At 39.7% G+C, this 21,031-nt stretch overlaps 1 protein-coding gene across 1 annotated transcript in view; it reads right to left on the bottom strand.

The window, feature by feature from the left end:
• The window catches only part of LOC109918483 (breast cancer type 1 susceptibility protein homolog), a 63,841-nt gene that overhangs the window by 28,991 nt on the left and 13,819 nt on the right, over positions 1–21,031 (bottom strand). The window contains exons 5-11 of the mRNA XM_048614739.1: positions 19,813–19,952; positions 15,054–15,153; positions 14,434–14,482; positions 12,870–13,018; positions 5,083–8,757; positions 3,471–3,553; positions 2,556–2,715 (exon numbers count right to left, since the gene is read on the bottom strand). Coding sequence (XP_048470696.1) covers positions 2,556–2,715; positions 3,471–3,553; positions 5,083–8,757; positions 12,870–13,018; positions 14,434–14,482; positions 15,054–15,153; positions 19,813–19,952 — 4,356 coding nt within the window. The remainder of the gene's footprint in view (positions 1–2,555; positions 2,716–3,470; positions 3,554–5,082; positions 8,758–12,869; positions 13,019–14,433; positions 14,483–15,053; positions 15,154–19,812; positions 19,953–21,031) is intronic.

The raw sequence follows: 21,031 nt of genomic DNA, 5'->3' as shown, positions 1-21,031 counted from the left end.
CAGAAGGGTCTGTTTCCATGCTGTACAGCTCTGATTCTAAGAGTGTCTGAATCCTCGGAGCAAAGTACGCACCTTGTTAAAAAAAAAATTGATGTTACTGAAAGCAGCAAGAAGCCAACAACTTACAGAAAGTAATTTTACTGCAGTGAAGTAGTGTCGCATTATACAAAAACAACAGCAATATATAACCTTCAAAATTAATTAAGAAATTCAGAATTCAAGGGGAGGGCAGGGGAAATGGGTGGAAGAAGTGGTGGAAGCAACGAGTAAAATCAATCACAATACGAATAACCCAGGTGTTGTGAAATAGCTTCAATTCAGCATGCTGAATTGTTCCTGATATTTCACTTGTGAAATATTTAGGGTCTGAATTTTAAAATTATGGGCTGTAATGAGAAACCCTCGGTTTCCAAAACTCTGGATGAAAACATGAGGGTTGTCATATCACAGTTATAACTAGCATGAGACTACATTACATTTACGATCTTGCAATAATAAACCTAAAGTAAAAACTGTCAGTTGTAAAAAGCCATTGCAGTTAAGAACTTGAATATGTGCTGGAATAGCATTCTGTGAACAGTTTAAGATCTCAGGTTAAAGCAATTGTTGGTGTTTTTGGTAAGAAGAAATGAAATGCTTGTGAATTGCACATGTGTAATCACCGACTTGATTGTAAAGAAAAGTAACATGTGATATCACAAGGTACAATGCTGGTATGTGCATGCAATGGTTTCATTAATTCCAGTTTGAATTCATTTGAAACTATTAAAATGTCAATACCATCTTTTTTGAGGTTGGTTGGCTCGCCAAGCTGGTTTCCTATTTTGGGAAAACACACCGACGCTTCATCGGAGGCTACACTGAGGATATTACCCAGCATGGTAACAAAACGTCTGCCAAACAAGAAACCAGCTCCGCAAGCCAACCAACCTCAACACCCACAACCTGAGCTACAAATCTACTCCAAAACCTTACAATACCATCTTTGTTAACAGCTCTCAAATGTTTGTTTGCCTCTGCAGTTAATTTAGAAAAAAAAAACCTATTGACTATTTGTTCTCAAACTGTCACTGACACAGATTAACTTCTGGGCAGACCGCAGAAATCAAAACGTGAAAGTTTTTAAAAAGTAAATATGTGCATGAAAGCCACCATTTAAAAACACACACAAGTTTAGCTAATGAGTAGCTGCAGATGTTATTGGCAGAACATGCCGAACTGAGTTGATTCGATCTCAACTGAGATTAGAGAAATCTCAGTGCTCCAGAAATTAAACAAGTCATTAAGGGTGCTTGATTCTGATCAATGGCATGCACCCGTGCCTGAAGTCAGACTGTGTCCCCTCAGGCAGGCAGGAGCATGCTTAGATGGGATGCCCCAGGAATTTAATACTTGTAAGGATTGTGACAGATTTGCACACAAGTAACATTTTGCCATGAACTACACTCAGTAAGCACTTCGCATCCTAATTAAAAAGAATGGAAAGAAAAAAGACAAAGAAGTATATTCACAGCAATAATAGATTAGCTTTTGGCTCTCTCCATATAAACCAATGCAAGCTCAACTGTTGCGTTGGTCAGATGCAGTAAAAAGGTGTTTGGCGCAAGCAAGTTGATCCCATTCCACTATCAATACTCATCTGAAAATTTTCTGTCCAGTGAACAATATTGCTGTTGAAGTGAGATTTAATGTCAAAGTTGGTTCCTTAAATTTATTCCAAATAATGTGCATGTTAAATCTTTCTAGGAAATCCATATTAAAAGAAAATAGTGAGCTTTAAAATTAGATTAGAATCTTCAGTATTAAAATGAGATCAAGTCCAGAGCAATTTAATTTTTAAACTGGCTGCTTCTATACTGGGTTTCAGTTCTGCAGAGTCAGCAATATTTCTTATTAGAAAGAGTGGATTTGACAGTGAAAAGTTACAGCTTACCTAAACGGTAGTTGGACTAAATTTTAATTACAGGTTTTAATTACAGGTTAAAACTGCATTTCACGGAGAAAAATTGCAATTAAACCAATTTGTAAATATAACAAGATAATGTTTCATTGTATTATGTTCTCTTTACCATCATGCACATGACTGCTCCTGTTCTGAAGCAATTATGAAACTGTTGAAAAAATAGACTGCAAATTCAGATAATATATGAAATATCACAACATAATTGGTTTCCAGTCAGTCAGTCATGGAAAGTTAGATTTCAAATTGGATACTGACCACTATGTAATACAAATAAAGTATAATTCACGTCACACAAACTCCCCATATTATTTAAGCACAATTTTCAAAATGGTTTAATGACTTGTAATAACTTTTTAAAAATTCATTCATTCGATGGGGGCATCACAGGCTGGACCAGCATTTATTACCCATCCCTAACTACCCAGAGGGCAGTTAAGAGTCAACCACATTGCTGTGGGTCTGGAGTCACATGTAGGCCAGGCCAGAGGTAAGGGTGGTAGATTTCCTTCCCTAAATGTCATTAGCGAACCAGAAGGCTTTTCCCTGATGATCCAAGAACTTCACTTTAAAAAAGGCAAATCAAATAAACTACCTTCACTCCCATTAAATTCAATTAACTCTGGACAGTCTTCTCGGTCATTCATTGACAGCAGGTGTTCAGAGTCTTGGCTTCCATGTTCATCCAGGACTGCCTCAAGCACAGCCATTTCATGTTCAAGTTTCTTGATGTTATCCTGTATTGCATGTCTTTGCTTGGAATGTAAAACAAAAAGTCTCCAGTTTAAATAAAAAAGTAACAATGTTATTTAAATGTAGCTAGTGCACCAAATTATTTTAAACAATTCAACAGAACAGAACAATTCAAAGACCAAAAAGATCTTTATAGCTCTAATTTATAGCTCCAAATTTACGTGGAGGATTTTTAATCATTATGCCATGCTGATGCCAGACTTCATTAAAAAGAATGATTTTTAGGCGAAAATCAATTAATTTCCTCATGTCCTGATTGAGAACATAAGTGTACACTACAAGCTTGCTGCACCAAACTCACTCTCAACTGACTAGGCAAAAATTACACCATTATGATCTTAACACCACCTAATGTCCCAAGTCAGGCTAATAGCTACAAATAAAATTTGAAAGACTCTGGAAAAATCTGTAGTGCACCCTTACAGTAACTGAGCAATAACTCTTGGATATTGATTTGAGAGATGTTATTCAACTCCAAGTAGTACTTTGCTGGTCCAAAATGGTATAGGAATATCATATCCTAAAACAGTATTACATTATCTTGTTTCAACTTTGTTGTTAACCAATAATTTAAAGACGTAGGAGGAACATGGCCGTTTAAAATCATAAGTCTATTCCACAGATCAGTCATGTGGGAAAATATTGCCCCAAGTCCCAAGTCTTGTACCTTGTAACAAATTAGTTGTATTTAATAAGATTATTCCACAGCACATTTCAACCTTTTACTTTTATGTCAATTTGTATCATTATATCTTACCTGTGTGGTTAGAATCTCACTCTCTGGAGACGAGTCACCTATGTGGCTGGCTTCACTATCATTAACAGGTACGTTCTCACCTTCTGTTAGCAAACATTGAAAAACCAAGATGATTATGAGCTGTGCCTACCTGTTATTTCCGATAGATGTATGTAAATTCTTAGGTGTGGAAAGGGAGATCAATTATCAAATACTCCCTTCCTGAACAGTAGTTTCCAAGTGTTGTAACTCAGATCCCAAAAACAAATCTAGAGCTCCAATGTTCTAACTGAAGCAAAGTAGCACAGATAGCATTCTACATCACCATCTTTCAGCCTTGTTTTCAACTCAAAATGTGTTGTTCTTCATGCATTTCTCAACACTTCTAATAGAAGATCATGATGAAGTATGTGGGACATGATTTAAAAAAAAAAACAACTTTACCTTACAAAGTTAACCATTTCTTTGAATTCTCCCCCTCCTGTACAGGTAGTTCTCCTATAACACGATAGTTGTGTTCTTGTGCAACCATGTGCTATAGAAAATCGCGTCATAGGGAAATCACTATACTGTAATAGAAAGGTTGCATTATCCAAACAGTGTTCACTACTCAATCACGTTACAGCCAATTCACGTTAACGAAACATGCGTTATAGCAGAAATACCTGTATGAATATTTAATTTATTTCTAACATTGATCTGTATTCACCAGCCCTTCTGAGACACACACTGTATTCCAAACTCTAAGGTTACCTCTGATCGTCTTTGGGATCATCCTCAGTAATTGTCCTAGCTTCTATTCCTACCTCCAGAACTATCAGCTCATTGAATTCCTATTAGAAAACCTTTACTAAACTGATGGACTTGTTCTATTCACAATCCTGCTCGTCAGGGTGATCAACTAATTTGATAAGTTACGTCCAAACTTTTGTTACAGCAAAGGGAGGAGGGAATACAAAAATGCATCAGATAATGAATGAGGAAATCAATGAACAGTAAAAATACTGGAAATTTAGTGCCATTAAAATTCAGAAATCAAGACCACTGCTGTAACACATCTCGGAAATTGTTATATGCACATTCCACGACACATACAAAGTCTCCTACTAAACAACTAGAAAGTACCAGTAACAAACATGAAAAATTGACTTGTTAATATGAAGCGATACTGCCTGCAGTATCAAGACACACTAGATTCTGAATATGACATTTCCAGTCGCCTTAAATGGTCTTGTAACAAAAAAAGAGCACAATGACCACAACTGACTTTGAATTATCGTTTTGATTAAAATGATAATGATTCAGTTAATATTTCTTTGCCAAACTGCAAATTTGGGCATTTATATTTTCTTGTTGACTAGAAATCGCACCCTTAAAATTTGTTTGAATTCCTAGTCAACTGATAAACTAACAGAATTTAAGATCGAAACACCAACAGGAGTAGGCTGTTCAGGCCCCATAAGCCTGCTCTGCCATTCAATAGAATCACAGTTAATACTGATCATAAATCTATCTACCTCAACCTTAACTGTAAGCTTTTCCCCATGTTGAAACATTAGATTGCAGTTTTTTGTGGATCAACTTGCATCAAAAACAAAAAACATTTCTCCAAAATGACCATTAATTACCATACCTAAACACGGTGGCTGAAGATGTTGAGCTCCCACTGTTTCTTCAACTGTGCTGTAATTTTTTTCTTCTTGATTTTCCAATTCAGTTACACTTAAAGCATTTATTTGTCTCAGAGTCTTCCTGCTCATTTTTGGTTGGGGACTGGCATCAGGGGATGAACCATCAGACTGAGAAGAGAACAAATCAGGAGATTCTCCAGATTCTTGGCTTGGGGAAAGGCATTTATTTTTGAGAGAGCCTTCACTACCTACATTTTCTTCCAATTTATTTGCTTCAGAACAATCAGTTTTTTTAATTTCTGTGCTGCTGTTGGGCAATGAAAAGGCTTGTCCTGGTGAGCCTTTTAAAGACAGATATCCTGTAACTGAGGGGCTTTCTGACACAGTTGGCGCATTTGACCGCGAGCTGTTGAATCCAAAGATCTGAAAACATGGCAGCTCTTCATCACTTGTTTCAGATTCCGAAGTTGATAGTTTAACTGGTCGCTTCTTCCGGCCTTTAAGTTGACCTTCAGTTGAGGACTTCGAATGGGAGGAGCTCACAGGTTTCTCCGTTGCAGCTTCATGTTGTCTCAGTTGCTCTTCACACGGTCTCAACTCGTACACACTTTGTACTTCATCCAGTTCATCCACAATTTTTGTAATGATTTTATTTAGGGTTCCTTCAGTATTGTCCAACAGCCCGTCAGGAGTAATGGAAGATATCTGTGAAATCTCTGGACATTTGTTCTCACTAGTTTCATTTTTGACAGTTGTGCTTTGTTGCGTGTTCATGAACGTAGGCTGAGTGTGACATCTTGCAACATCAGTTGACTTATCCAACTTGTTTTCTGTGGTGTTTTCTACAGCCAAGAGACCATTTAGAGGTAAGTTGCCAGTTTTATAGAGTCCTCTCTCTTTTGGCAATTTTTCTGAAGTATTTTCTTGACGATTATCTTTTTCACTTGCTTCTTGGCCAAGCAGATCTCTTGTTGAAAACAATAATTCAGACTCTGGAAGGGCACTGGATGCAAGTCTTGTGCTTAAGAAATCGTGCTGAGCCTCCTGGCCGACAGCTACTTCTAAGCCTCTGTTTTTGACTATTTTTGTGTTTTTTGTGTGCCATGAATTGTCTCTTGCATTGCTAAAGAACTGCTCATTAGCTTTGGCTTGGCTTGATCTATCAGAATCAAATATTTCTTTCTCTGTAGTAACCACTGAGCTACTACAGTTTAATCCTTTCCTTCTGAGCAACCTGGTGTACCTGTTTCCCTTCGATCTGCTCCTTGATGGAGGCACCACCTTCTGGACATGCTGTGCAAGTACAGAAGGTAGAGGTGATCCAAGCGTTGAGGCTGTTGGAGGCACAATTTCTACAGAATTGCCATTTTCCCTATTCAATAGTTGCTGCACATTGCCCAAATTAAATGTGCAAAGTTTGCTTTTGTCATCACTAGCCACCTTAGCATTTTGAATTGGAGAATCAATTTTATCCAAATTGACTTTTCCCAGTTCCTGATGTGTACCATCATTTCCATCAGTGTCTCTGATTACTGCATCTTCTGTTTTGATCTCCTCTGAATTACAAGCAGCTACATTATCAATACACTGGGTATCTGGAGCTGTTGTACATGCATCTTGTGCAGCCTGATGCTCTGTGGCTGCCATAAGAATGAATGATCTTCGTTTTGATAACCTGAAAGACTTTAGAAGAAGTTCAGTGTCTACTTCACTGTCTTCATTTGTCTCCTTTGATCTTGTCCGTTGTTTGATGGATACATCTTCACTGCTGTTTGCTTTGTTCATTACTGTTCTTGCTCTGGAACGACTTCCACATGGGGTCACTTCACCCTTACCCACATACCTGCAATGTAACTGAGGGTCACTAGGTCTTTCCCCTGGAACTAGCTGAGGTGCAAGTAGTAACAAGCTGGCTTCCGAACCTGAAGCCTCAGAGTTTCTGCCAGATGCTGCAACGAAGGAAGAGTGATCAGAGCGTAATGGATGTTCAGCTAGCACTGCAGCATCCTTGGTTTCTGCTGTTTTGTGGCAGTCCTTTAACTGACATACAGCACTGCCTTCAAGCTCTTCTACCACAGAGTTAGCAAATGATTCATTAGAAGCGACATAGTCTTGCTTTGAACAGTCAGCATCTGGTAAATGGTCCTTACAAGTCTGAACTATAACATCCTGCATTGGTAAATTCTCACTTTCTAAACACACCATTCCTTCTTCAGTATTTTTCTCAATAGGCTCTGCAAAAGGGGCAAAGCTTGCACTAGGTGAGAGGACTGAATGTGACCTGATCAATTTAGATTTTTTCCCTTTGTTTTTGTCTTGCATGATCAACTCTTCATCCAGCAATTTCAGTCTGCTGCTTCTTCTGGTAATCCTAGTTTCTAGTTCAGCCTTCACTGGTTCTTCACTACTAGGGAAACTATCAATCTTGTTCTCATCCATAAAAATTGGGTTGCTTCTCGGGCTTCCGTCAGCTCTGACAATGTGATTAACCAGCTGCAAGGGTTTAGTTTTTTTTTTGGTCCGATCTATTGATGATTTTTTCCCTTTTTTCCCCAAACTTTTGCTCATTTTTTTCTTGCCTTCAGCATCTGTCTTACACAACTCAGACTTGAGCTGCTGCACATTTTGCTCAGAATCCTTCATTATTATGTCATTACTAATTGCTACTTTGGTTGGTGTGGTAACAACTAGTTTGTCAATTTGTTTGATATCAGATGACCCATCTAATATTTCTTTATTTGTCTCCGTTTCAATGTTCTTAAATACCGGAACATTCTCTTTGGGGTCTATTTCGTTATTTTCATTCTGAACACCGGTGTCACGATTATCTTCTTCACTTACAGTCCTCTTTATAAAGTCTTCAGGGTTCAGTCCATTGCTTTTTCTTTTTGCTTTCTGAGTTTTACTGCATCTGTCAAAAATGTCTTCTCTGTGAGAAGTCAAATCATCACTCTTACTGTCAGAATTAAAACTCCAGTTTACTGGAACACTTTTTCTCTTGTCTCTCTTATAGGTTTTCGCAAAGATTTTGTTTTTAATGTCAGCTGGAGTTGTTTTTGGCATTTTTTGTTTGAAAGAGGAGAGGTGACCGTTTTTAACATTTTCAGCATCTTCTGCACTAGAAGCTTCCTCATCAGAGGCAGGGCTCTCTCTTTCTGCTAAGGAATCTGACTCAACGTTCTGGTCACGTGGATTAGGGTCAACAGCAAGAGTTGCCACCTCATCAACATTAATCTTGGATAACCATTCACTGACTTTCTTCATGACTCTCTGGCTTTTTCTCTTGGACACCTGTGGAACTGATGAATTCTTAGACTGGTTTATACTTCTCTGAAAATCAGTTTCATCTTTAACCATTTGATGGGAAACTTTCTGGTTTAACTTTTCATGGTTATCCAACAGATTGGCATCTTTCTCTAACACACTTTTTTCTGAAAAAGGCATTGTTCTGTCAGTGAAAAGTTTGTTCCCATCGGTGCAGTTTTGTTTATTCACCCATTCTGCAGCAATCTGTAACGAGTTCTTATTTGCAATGATTTTGCCATGTGCCTCTGGGCTACAGAAGTCACTTACAGATTTGTCCTTGGTCATTTGTTTTTGCTCTGTTTCAGATTCAGTTGCACAGGAATAATCACCTACATTTGTATTTTCAGTATTCTCTGGCACATCATTATCATCTACAAATTAAACACATTTTCAGACTTGGGATTAGTTTTGATTGCACAGTAATTTTTGATCCCTTATTTTGCTTGTGAAGACTTTCTTATGAACCTTTACAGTTGAATTTAAATACAAAACCTTAGACAGCAACTCTCCCTTGCAATGAAAAACAGCTTTGAAGAAATTTGTAATTGAAAATTTGGTGAAAATTATGTTAAGTAACAGATAGTGATTTTTTGTTTGCCCAGCTGTCATATGATCACAAGGTAAAAGTGTCATGTCAGAGATTTTTCCCCAAAATTTAAAGCAAATTGATATACAATACCAACAATTAACAATTTATTATGAATATCCAATATTATCCCTAGTCATTTAGTGACTCAATTCCTGCTTCTTATATTGAACTACATGGGGATAAGAACCATCCTAATAATGTCCCCAAGAATGAGATCAATGTTTTTTGTCCAAGAATCATTCATTTTTTAACAAATGTCTATGTATCAGTCAGATCCATCTCGGAATTCAATGGGGGGAAATTTTAACTTTCACAAAACTCTAAGGTCAACATTCTGAATATGGAGAGATAAAAATTGGTGAATTGAAAGTTAAGCTGCTGGCCTGAAAATGACACTATAGTGTAGCATGTAGATTAAAACGGAGGGAAATCTTTGGATATTGGCCAAAATAGCCAAGAAGTATCAGCAACATACTGATGTTTAATACATTATCGAAAACTCAGTTTCTCTCATTTCACAGCCAGTCTCTCAACTGTGCCAACTCCTGTAGCTTCCCTCAATTTGAACAGTCAACAATTTCTGTTACTTCCTCCTATTGCTTAACAACTTTATTCTCCAAATCTCACCATCTGCCTCTCAGGAAAATACTGTTACTCAGTACCATCAATAACTTACACTCAAATTCCTAAGCATTTTCCTTGTTGACGTGCTTAACTAGTCTGTCACTTCTGCCTTCAAATTTCGTTGTTCCACACTCCCTGCTATAGGACCCATCTTTGTTCCTTCAGGTTCAAAGGTTGCATTGGAACATATCTACCATACAACAAGGCCAGTCATTCAATTAGTCACAGCACTGGCCTAACTCTGTTAATCATTATTGTGTCTCATTACTGTCACTCTTGTGAAAGATCAGTTACAGGCTTGTCAATGTTTCTACAATACCTATGCACAAGCACCACTCCATTCCGATTAAAAATGGTCATCACAGACTTCCTTCAAAAGTCCACACTTAATCTACCTGACCTCACCCAATAACATTTCCTTTTAACTTTTTCTTCGTGATAAACAATGATCATTTTCCACCTCCAGGTAGATACCTCTGAAAGCTCCCTACTCACGTTCTTCACTATGTCCGCTGTACCTGCTAAGAGCAGAGCCCACTTTAATACAGCAAAATATCCTCTTTGATCTTTGCAGAATTTGATATTTTTGCCTCTTATCCAAAGTTTAGCTCCAACTCTGCTGTATAAAAAAAAAGGACAACTGGAGTTCTTTTCCCAAAGAAGGGTCTAGGCCCGAAATGTCAGCTTTCCTGCTCCTCTGATGCGACTTGGCCTGCTGTGTTCATCCAGCTCTACACCTTGTTATCTCTTCTTTTCCAAAAATTTCTCTTCCCACTTCCGAAATTCTCAGCAACATGCAAGGATTTTTAAAAAGATCAGCCCCATTTTCCTCTGCTTTAGCTACAAGCTGCACGATAGTGTCATATCCAGTCATGGAGTCAGCATTCATTATACCAATCTTTACCTTTCCACATTCAGAATGTCAACTTTACAGAAGTTTTGGGAAAGTTAAAATTTGTTCCAGTTGAATTCCCAGATGGCAGACATACCATTAAGTTTCCACTACAAATTACATTGCATTCCCACTCCCAGCCAATTACTCAGACCGTGCAAGAGGATTCCATTTGGCCAAAAGTGAAGCTTCAAACATTGTTAAAATTTTCATAATTGGTCAGAAATAATGTTTCCAACCTCACACTGCTAATGAATACGGATTCACGTTTTTCACCTCCAGACTAGATTTGTTTAATACCTTACTTGCTAAATTTTTGAGTAGGAGAAGTGATGCTGGAACAAAATCTAAATAATCCAACGGATGTCTGGAAAGAAAAATGGGAACCCCATATGAAATACATCTTAGATAGTCTAAAATAGATAGATCTGAGAAAGTCTAAAATAAATTCTGCAATGAGCATGCTTAAGACAACACTTTATATAGAGTCAAGCATATGTTAATCGATGAGCTATTGGAAGGACTCAAGTACACTAAATTGGGGTAAAAGGTGATTCTGGTCATCAGGAATTCAGAAAGTGTTTGAAAAATAGGTGATAAAATGATAAAATCAAAGATTAAATCTGTAATGCACTGAATAGTGTTATACTTTTTGATTACATATATCAAATATGAACAAGGGAAGTAAGAACAAAGTAAATCTGAACAACTGGCTTTGAAGCCACTTCTTTCAGATGAAAGATCCTGCTTACATGACTAATCTTTCAACAAAAGAGTTGAAGAATCTTCTTTAAAAATTTTCCAATAAAGAGATTGCGTCTGTAAGGAGAAAGTTCTTCTCTAAGAAATCTCAGCCCTCCAAGATAATAGAACAATACCTCTTGGGTATCAATCGATTTCACATGACTCAGTCACGAAACAATGCTAAGCAACTCTGTTCTGTGTATTATTGACTGGAATGAGGCCATCAGTGAAACAATGTGATTTGCATAACTATCTATTTTCTACTGCAGCCAGCAGCACAGGAACCATCAAATGGCAAAGACTAGTTGATCATTCAGGTTCGTCTCACTTTAATCAATTTTCCTTCATTTCTTTTTGAAAAAAGCATTTACCACCAGAAATTGCTTTAGTCCAATTACCAGTGCTTGTTTCAGACAAGAGGTTATAATAAATGAAGCCAAGAAGGTTGTAAATGCAGTTCTGAAGAAGTTATATTGGACTCTAAATGTTAACTTTGTTTCACACTCTGCAGATGCTGTCAGAACTGCTGGGTTTCAATGGTACTTTCTGCTTTAATTTTAGACTTCCTGCATCTGTAGTACATTTCTTTTATTGGAAATAAGTTCCATCCTTCACAGCAATGGAATGATCTGCGCATGGAGTTAGTGGTAAGGACCAGTAGGAAAACGAAGGAGGAATGCTAGATGGACAGAATTGCAAAGCACCACAGAGCGACAGTGCTTTAAACACTGCACAGGCAACATCAGGAGTGCAGAACAGCTACTCATAAAAGGAGAGGAAAGCCATTAAAAGTCACAACTGCAGAACCATTGTGACCGAACAGCAAAGTACAGCCGGAAATATCACAGCGACATGACAGAATAAGTAGTCACATGGGGTCAGATGCAACTAATCCCTGAATTTTTCAGACATTAGGTTTGTCATGCAGTTGTATGCAGTTATGAACTAATCAAACAAATGTAGGACTTAAGTTAGGATTAAATAGAAAGTGAGAGAACATAAAGGTTTGGAACATTTCAGTTAAAAAAATCATAGGGAATGGGTAATGAGAGTTAAGTAAAACATTTAGATTTATCTCCCTAAAAAAAGTGATGGTAGGACAAGGGAAGAAGTTGATGCATGAGAATCTTGATTTACAAGTTAATCTATTAGCTCATTGCTAAGCTGAATAAACTAATTTATCAGGGCATTTGCCTTGACCATCTAGGGCGCTGGAGAAGAATTTCCTTTTTTGCACCAAACTTCTTAAGATTTTAATCCAGTTTGGTACCTCTCTCTGGATCAATCAGCTCTGGATCAATGGTAGCACAGGTGCATATTGTGGTGCATAAGATACTATAAGGTTAAGATATTATGGAAGAGTTTGGAAAGAATAGCACATCTTTGAAACAGACTACCAGAAGAATGGCAATGTAAGGAAACAAGTGTGTCAATGAAAAGTAGGAAAATAAACTGGTTAGCTAACAAGGATTTTAACTTCTTTCACAAAACTCACATGTAACAGCTTTTTATTGTTTTTGAATCGAGCAGCTTATAAAGCAACAAGTCATTATGGCAGAGAATATTTATTGTTTCAAGAGGAAACATAAGGAAGTCGCAAGTCTGCAATTTCGGCAATTCAAACAAAATCATACCTATTTTTGATGAAAACAGCTCCTCCCGTATTGGTTGAGATAGGTTTGATTCTTTTCCTTGGCAAGGTTTCTCATCATTGTCACTTTGATCAACTTTCTCTTTTTGAGGAGTAGTATTTGTATTAACAGTCCTTGGATGTAGCGTTGATCTATGGGAGCAACCAGAAAGCAACTTTGGAATTCAAGCTTCAGTCAATTAATTGCTGGTATTACAAATCTTCATTTGAAAAATGAAGTTAGGGGTCTTGAAAGTAAACAATTCTGGGACAAAGTACAAGTTGAATTAGTTAATAGACTACTATGCTGACACAGACTTGGATCAGGATAACTAATCAGTATGAGCAGCAGTGGGAAAGCACATCTGTTACCTGCCAGATGTTAATACCAGGTCTTGCACCTGTGCTTTCCCACAATAGGGCGAGGAGAGCTAAGAAGCTGCCTGACCTATTTCTTTCCTAACAGCCAATTTTTCTGGCCAACTGAGGATGTTCTAGGCCTGGTATATATACCATACAAACCCATACAGAACAAAATAGGAAATGATACAACTCACCATAACAGACTGGACAGTATAAATTCCAAGCAGAGTAGAACAACATCGCTTCATTGGAGGCCTCACTGATGATGTTACCTAGCATGGTGATGAAATGTCTGACTGAAAACGAGCCAGCTTGGCGAGCAAATCAAAAACCACATGAAGAGATATAATTCTTGTCGCAGCGACTGCTGAACTTGGATTGCTGGCTTGGAAGTGTTTTGTGCACACGCCAAGGTGACAGTCTGAGGACTTGAATACAAATCTGCTCGTGTCCCCACCCTGCTCCAAAACCTTGCAAAATCTGGGTCGCTTGGGAATTAGTAAAAATGTGTTCAAAATATTAGTTACTTGAACAAAAGGGCTACCCAACCAAATGATAAAATTTGGAAATAGTGTTTAGAGACATAAAAATCCTAATGGGTGATAATGTATTGAAATCCTATCTTTGCCACCGTGGCTGATCTTCACTTGCAAGTCAATAATTTTTTCTAAATATCCAATATCTCTATCCACATGGATAAGGAGAACCACTGATTCAATTGGGACAACACCAAGATCCTGGGACAAGCAAAGCAGAGACAAGCACAGGAGTTCCTAGAAGCTTGGTACTCCACGAACAAAGCCATCAACAAACACATAGAACTTGACCCCATATACACTCCATTGCGAAGGAAAACCTGAAGTGAGGTAATCCAGCTCAACTGACTCGAGTTTAAATACCAGGCGGGAAAACACAATGGTGTTTCATTGGAGGCTGCACTGATGATGTTACCCAGCAGGGTAATGAAGTGTCTGCGGAACAACGAACCAGCTCGGCGAGCCAACTAACCAAAAATATCAAATATTAGAGCTAAATTGTTTTAATTTTTCCCTTCAAAGTATCCAAATGTATTTTAATACCAATAACATACTTCACATTTTTAAAATATAAATCCAAAAGAGCATTGGAGAAACATTTATTAAATGCAGTTAAGTTTCTGGCTCCATACAGGGCATGATTCTCCTGATTTGTCTAGTCCCGCTTACTTTATGTTAACATGTGTTTTGAACAAAGGCTCCTCTGAAGAATCTGAATCTGTAAAACAAAAAGCAAAAAGGCACACTTTAAACATTTGTATGTTGACCAAATGGCAAATGTTATATAAGTAGGAACACTTCTAACTCATCGGCTTACTTAAGAGGACACAATCTAGACCAGGAGCGTTGCACTGCTAGAGGGGTCACCCGAGTACTAAATCACAAAAAAATCCACTGGGGAGGGAAAAAGACCTCAATAGTATCCAAAGACAAGCAGGAATGCTCCCAGTGACCTTGCCAGCATCTATTCTTCAAACAATACCATTAAAACATTGTCAAACAATTTATCTTCAAAACTGATAATCTTCAAATGAATAATTTAATTAAGCAATAACCTATAGAGCATATATTACTTCAAAGGGAGACACTGCAAGCAGAACCGGCCACTAATTCTCCCAATAGCCAAACAGCAGAACAATCAGTAATGAAGGAGCTGCTGATGCCTGTGGGAAAAGACATTCTTCCCCTCCTAAATTTTGTTGGGAGAAGTGGGCCTTTGGTCCAGAGAAACACAATAAGCCACATAAAACAAAGATCATTTCTTCATGCTCAGCCATCAAAATTCTTACCAATCCCAACATAGGCTGGAGTTCTCTCTATTTTCTGCCTTTTATTTCTTGTGGAAACTCTTCTTACAAATTCAGTCAAAGGAGGATCAGAGTGCACCTTCTGTATAAGGAAATACAAAGTTATTTAGAATATCTTTAATTATACAATAAGTTATGCAACATATTGTAATTATTGATCAAAAATAATGAGGATCAAATTACAGAGATTACATCACAATCATCAATATTTTGGACGAAATCTCCTGCAAGCCCACTGGCTGATGTCTAGCACAATATGTGAAGATCAAACAAATTCTTACTGGAACTCCAGAAATAAAGTATAAAACATAAGGGAGTGATCATAAGACTGGATCTAATTCAGACTTCAGAAGCTCGTTACATAAATTGTTCTAAGCCATGAACCAAATCTCTGAACAAGGTAACTGCCGTGAAATCACTTGAGTATCTCTACACAGCGTAATCGACCAAGGCACTGGAAAAGACAATGGCAGAAACAGCCCTGTTGACCCTGCAAAGTCCTTCTCACTGACATCTGAGGGCTAGTGCCAAAATTGGGAGAGCTGCCTGCCAGACTAGTTAAGCAACAGCCTGACAGTCATATTCAAAAAATGATACCTTACAGACAATGTCCCAGACACCACCATCACCATCCCTGGGTATGTCCTGTCCCACCAGCAGTGGTGGCGGCACAGTGGTACACAGTGGTACACAGTTGGGAGGGTGCTGCTCTAGGAGTCCTCGACATTGACTCTGGACCCTACGAAGTCTCATGGCTGCAGGTTACACATGGGCAAGGAAACCTCCTGCTGATTACCATGTACCGTCCTCCCTCAACTGACGAATTGGTACTCCTCCATGTTGAGCAACACTGGAGGAAGCACCAAGGATGGCAAAGGCGCAAACTGTATTCTAGGTGGGGGATTTCAACGTTCACCACCAAGAGTGGCTCAGCAGTACTACTGATCAAGATCAGATCAAGCTAGTCGGGTCCTAAAGGACATAAGCTGCTGGGTCTGCAGCAGGTGGTGAGGGAACCAACAAGAGGGAAAAACATACTTGACCTCATCCTTACCAATCTGCCAGCTGCAGTTGCATCTGCCCATGACAGTATTAGTAACAGTAACCATTGCACTGTCCTTGTGGAGACGAAGTCCCACCTTCACATTGAGAAGAACTTCCATCGTTTTGTGTGGCACTATCACTGTGCTAAATGGGATAGACTTCACACAGATCTAGCAACTCACGACTGGGCACCCATGAGGCGCTGTGGGCCATCAACAGCAGCAAAACTGTACTCCAGCACAATATGTAACCTCATGGCCTGGCATATCTCCCACTCAACCATTACCATCAAGCCAGGGGATCAACCCTGGTTCAAATGGAGAGTGCAGGAGGGCATGCCAGGAGCAGCATCAGGCATATCTGAAGATGAGGCATCAACCTGGTGAAGTCACCAAACAGGACGACTCGCACCCAAATGGCAAATGCAGCAAGTGATGGAGAGCAAAGCGATCCCACAACCAAAGGATCAGATCTAAGCTCTGCAGTCCTGCCACATCCATCGTGAATAGTGGTGGACAATTAAACAACTCACTGGAGGAGGAGGCTCCACAAATATCCCCATCAATGAATGAAGAGCCCAGCACATCAGTGCAAAAGATCAGGGTGAAGCATTCACAGCAATCTTCAGCCAGAAGTGCTGAGTAGATGATCCATTTTGGCCTCCTTCAGCGATCCCCAACATTACAGATACCAGTCTTCAGTCAATTCGATTCACTCCACGTGATAAAGAAAAAGTTGGAGACACTAGATATGGCAAAAGCTACAGGCCCTGACAACATTTCAGCAATAGTACTGAAGACTGGTGCTCCAGAACTTGCCGCTCCCCTAGCCAAGCTGTTCCAGTACAGTTATAACACTGGTAACTACCCGGCAATGTGGGAAATTGCCCAAGTATGTCCTGTACACAAGAGCAGGACAAATCCAACACAGCCAACTACCACCCCATCAGTCTATTCTCGATCATCAGTAACGTGATTGAAGGCGTCATCATCCGTGCTATCAAGCAGCACCTGCACAGCAATAACCTGCTCAGTGATGCCCAGTTTGGATTCCGCCAGGGCCACTCAGCTCCTGATCTCATTACAGCCTTGGTTCAAACATGGAAAAAATAGCTGAATTTCAGAGGTGAGGCAAGAGTGAAAGCCCTTGACATCAGGGCTGCATTCGACCGAGTGTGACATCAAGGAGCCCTAGCAAAACTGGAATCAATAGGTATCGGGGCAAGCTCTCTGGTGGTTGCAGTCATACCTGACACATAGGAAGATGTTGAGGTTGTTGGGGTTGGTTGGCTCGCCAAGCTGGTTTCTTGTTTCGCAGACGTTTCGTTACCATGCTTGGTAACATCCTCGGTGCAGCCTCCAATGAAGTGTTGGTATGTTTTCCTGCCTGGTTTTTAAACTCTGGCTTTCAATCTCAATCCACATGGACAAGGAAAACTACCATTTCGATGGGACAACACCAAGATCCTGGGACAGGCTAGGCAGAGACAGGCACGAGAATTCCTAGAAGCATGGCACTCCACAAAGCATGTTATTAATAAAAACATTGAACTCGACCCCATATACATTCCACTACGAAGGAAAACCGGAAGTGAAGCAATCCATCTCAACGGACCCTAGAGTTTAAAAACCAGGCGGGAATGCCTGGTACCAGCATGGTAACGAAACGTCTGCGAAACAAGAAACCAGCTCGGCGAGCCAACCAACCTCAACCACCTCAACACCCACAACCCGAGCTACAAATCTACTCCAAAACCTTAGACATAGGAAGATGGTCGTGGTTGTTGGAGGTCAATTAGCTCAGCTCCAGGGCATCTCTGCAAGAGTTCCTCAGGGTAGTGTCCTCGGCCCAACCATCTTCAGCTGCTTCATCAACGACCTTCCCTCCATAAGGTCAGAAGTGGGGATGTTCACCGGTGTTTGCACAATGTTCAGCACCATTCGTGACTCCTCAAATACTGATGCAGTCCATGTTCAAATGCATCAAGATCTGGGCAATATCCAGGTTCACACTGACAAGTGGCAAGTGATATTCACGCCACACAAATACCAGACAATCTAACCACCGCCCCTTGACACTCAATGGTGTTACCATCACTGATCCCCCACTATCAACATCCTGAGGGGGTTATCATTGACCAGAAACTCAACTGGACTCACCACAAACACTGTGGCTACAAGAGCAGGTCAGAAGCTACGGCGAGTAACTCACCTCCTGACTCCTCAAAGCCTGTCCACCATCTACAAGGCATAAGTCAGGAGTGTGATGGAACACTCCCCACTTGCCTGGATGAGTGCAGCCCCAACAACACTCAAGAAGCTTGACACCATTGAGGACAAAGTAGCCTGCTTGATTGGCACTACATCCACAAGCATTCACTCCATCCACCACCGAAGCTCAGTAGCAGCAGTGTGTACTACCTACAAGATGCACCGCAGAAATTCACCCAAGATCCTCAGACAGCACCTTCCAAACCCACGACCACTTCCATCCATAAGGACAAGGGCAGCAGACATATGGGAACACCACCATCTCCAGGTTCCCCTCTAAGCCACTCCCCATCCTGACTTGGAAATGTATCGCTGTTCCTTCACTGTTGCTGGGTCAAAATCCTGGAATTCCCACCCTAATGGCATTGAGGGTCAACTTACAGCAGGTGGACTGCAGCAGTTCAAGAAGGCAGCTCACCACCACCACCTTTTCAAGGGCAACGAGGAATGGGCAAGAAATGTTGACAAGCCAGCGATGCCCACATCCCACAAAATGAATAAAAAACGTTTTAACATTTTAAAGTTTCCTTAAAGATTGATATCATGCTCTGTTAAAATACTCATAGCTGCAACCTCATTTTGAAATCCAAGATTTTAAACAATGGGCAATAAAAAATTTCAGCTTTGAATCATCACCTTAAGCACATTTGGTTAGCTATTTGTTTAAAAAGCAAACGTCTTTTCCTTAGTTTACCAATCTCATGTTCAGAGCATACAAGCAAGTTAAGTATTTATGGAATTGTGAAACGGAGGGAAAAAAAAAGTAAAAATGACTCATAACTAACTGGAAAAAGAACAGCAAAGTCACAACATCCACCACCACAGCACATTTTAAAAAATTGCAAGAAGGAAGAGATACGCTCTGAACTGAGAGCAGCCATAAATTACTGGACACGCTGCATCTTAGTTGTCGAACTCCTCACAAACGTCAAGGCATTGCTGGACTTCTGGATTTGTACAGTAAAAACAAATGAATATTTCAGCCATTTAGGGCGGGAATTTCATTTTATAACTTGCTATTGATGCATGTTTTACGGTCTTAACATATCAAAACTAGAAATGGAACTCAAAACTGCGACGTCTCATCTTTGCTAGGTACCAAACTGCTCCAAGATGATGTTTAAAAACTGTTTTGTTTGCATATAACTGAACGCTTATTCAGACTTCCTTCTCTGGACTTGGTCAGTTTGTCTCTTTATCCTTAGATCTAATGGTCCACCTTGTCAACGAAAATTAATGTTCAAGATATCAGAAACCCCTTGCCGACTATTGCCCCAGGGGTTATCAAATCACACATCCAGCAATGTCTACTGCAAAAATATTACCTGGAACAGAGGTTAAAAAACAATTCACAACATTCACGCGAGATGCACTCCTCCGGCAATTTTTTTAATCAACACAGAGTATGGAACAAGCTGTTGTAGTACCAAAGTGCGATTTTTGGAGATCCCAGTAGCTGTAATGTTTTGCGGTGTATTGTCGCTCCAAGCCCGAGTGTCATCCTGCCATAAGTCTCTGTAAGCACTGATCTCAGTTGGGGTCTTATTTGGTGTGTTGTCTATGGAAACTATTAAAAAAACATGCAAGATCATAAGTAATCCAAATTTTTCATTTATTATTCTATATATTTACACATTCATTCACTAATTTTAAAACAGATAGAGTTTTTATTCCATTTTGTAAAAGCTGCAAGGGTATCTAACGGTTAAAGAGGGATAACTTGAATTATTTTTAAATGCATTACTCAAGATCAGCTCCTGATAACAATTTTAAAAGCTTGATTTGAAAACACCCATTCTTAAAAATAATTAATACTAAAATATTTAAACCACCAATTTTTTGAAACAATTAAGCAATCTAAGCAGCAATGTGGAGCACATCATTTTAATAAGACCATAAAGCATAGCAGAAGTAGATTGTGACCATTGAGCTGCCTTCCCAGTCTTTCCCTCCATCCATAACATTCGTGTCTTTTATCCTGTATGTGTCTGCATACGGAAGATTTATTAGACTTGTATATCGAAGTTTCATAATTGTTTATCTGTAGTGAGAATCTATTTTTTGTAATAAATAGTAATTTTCTATGAACGGCCCAGGCTCTCTGTAAATCTCGGTCTAAATTGGGGAATTCTGCTACAAAACCACCAACTCCTACAGTAACATTGTCTACACATCCTCACTTCCTGCTTACTGTAAGGACTCCTTTCCATTCTCCTTGTTTCTCCTTCTCCGACTATTCTGGTGATGCCACCTTCCACAAGGGGCCTCAAATGCCCATTTTTTTCCTCAACTGAGGATTCCCTGGCATCACAGTTAACAGGACCTTCAGTAGTGTCTGACCCATTTCCCGCACTTCTGCCAACACTCTTCTCTTCCCTCCCACAACATCCCCCGGGGAGGGGGGGGGGGGGGGCGGTTTTCTTTTTCCCCCCCCCAAGCATCTGCATCCAAGGATCATAAGCTGGCATTTCACCCACATGCAGCAGGATGCCACGACCAGGTGTATTCCCTTACCCTCCCTTGTCAGCATTTTGGAGGGACTCTCCCCTCCAGGACACCCTGGTGCACTCCTCTGTCACTCCCAATACCTCAACTCCCAACATCTCCCCACAGCACCTTCCCATGTAATCACGGATGGTGCAACAC

Source organism: Rhincodon typus, chromosome 30, assembly GCF_021869965.1.
Source record: "Rhincodon typus isolate 14 chromosome 30, sRhiTyp1.1, whole genome shotgun sequence".
Classification (NCBI taxonomy): Eukaryota; Metazoa; Chordata; class Chondrichthyes; order Orectolobiformes; family Rhincodontidae; genus Rhincodon; species Rhincodon typus.
Note: the sequence above shows the minus strand (reverse complement) of the source record. Positions and strands in the feature narration are given on the sequence as shown.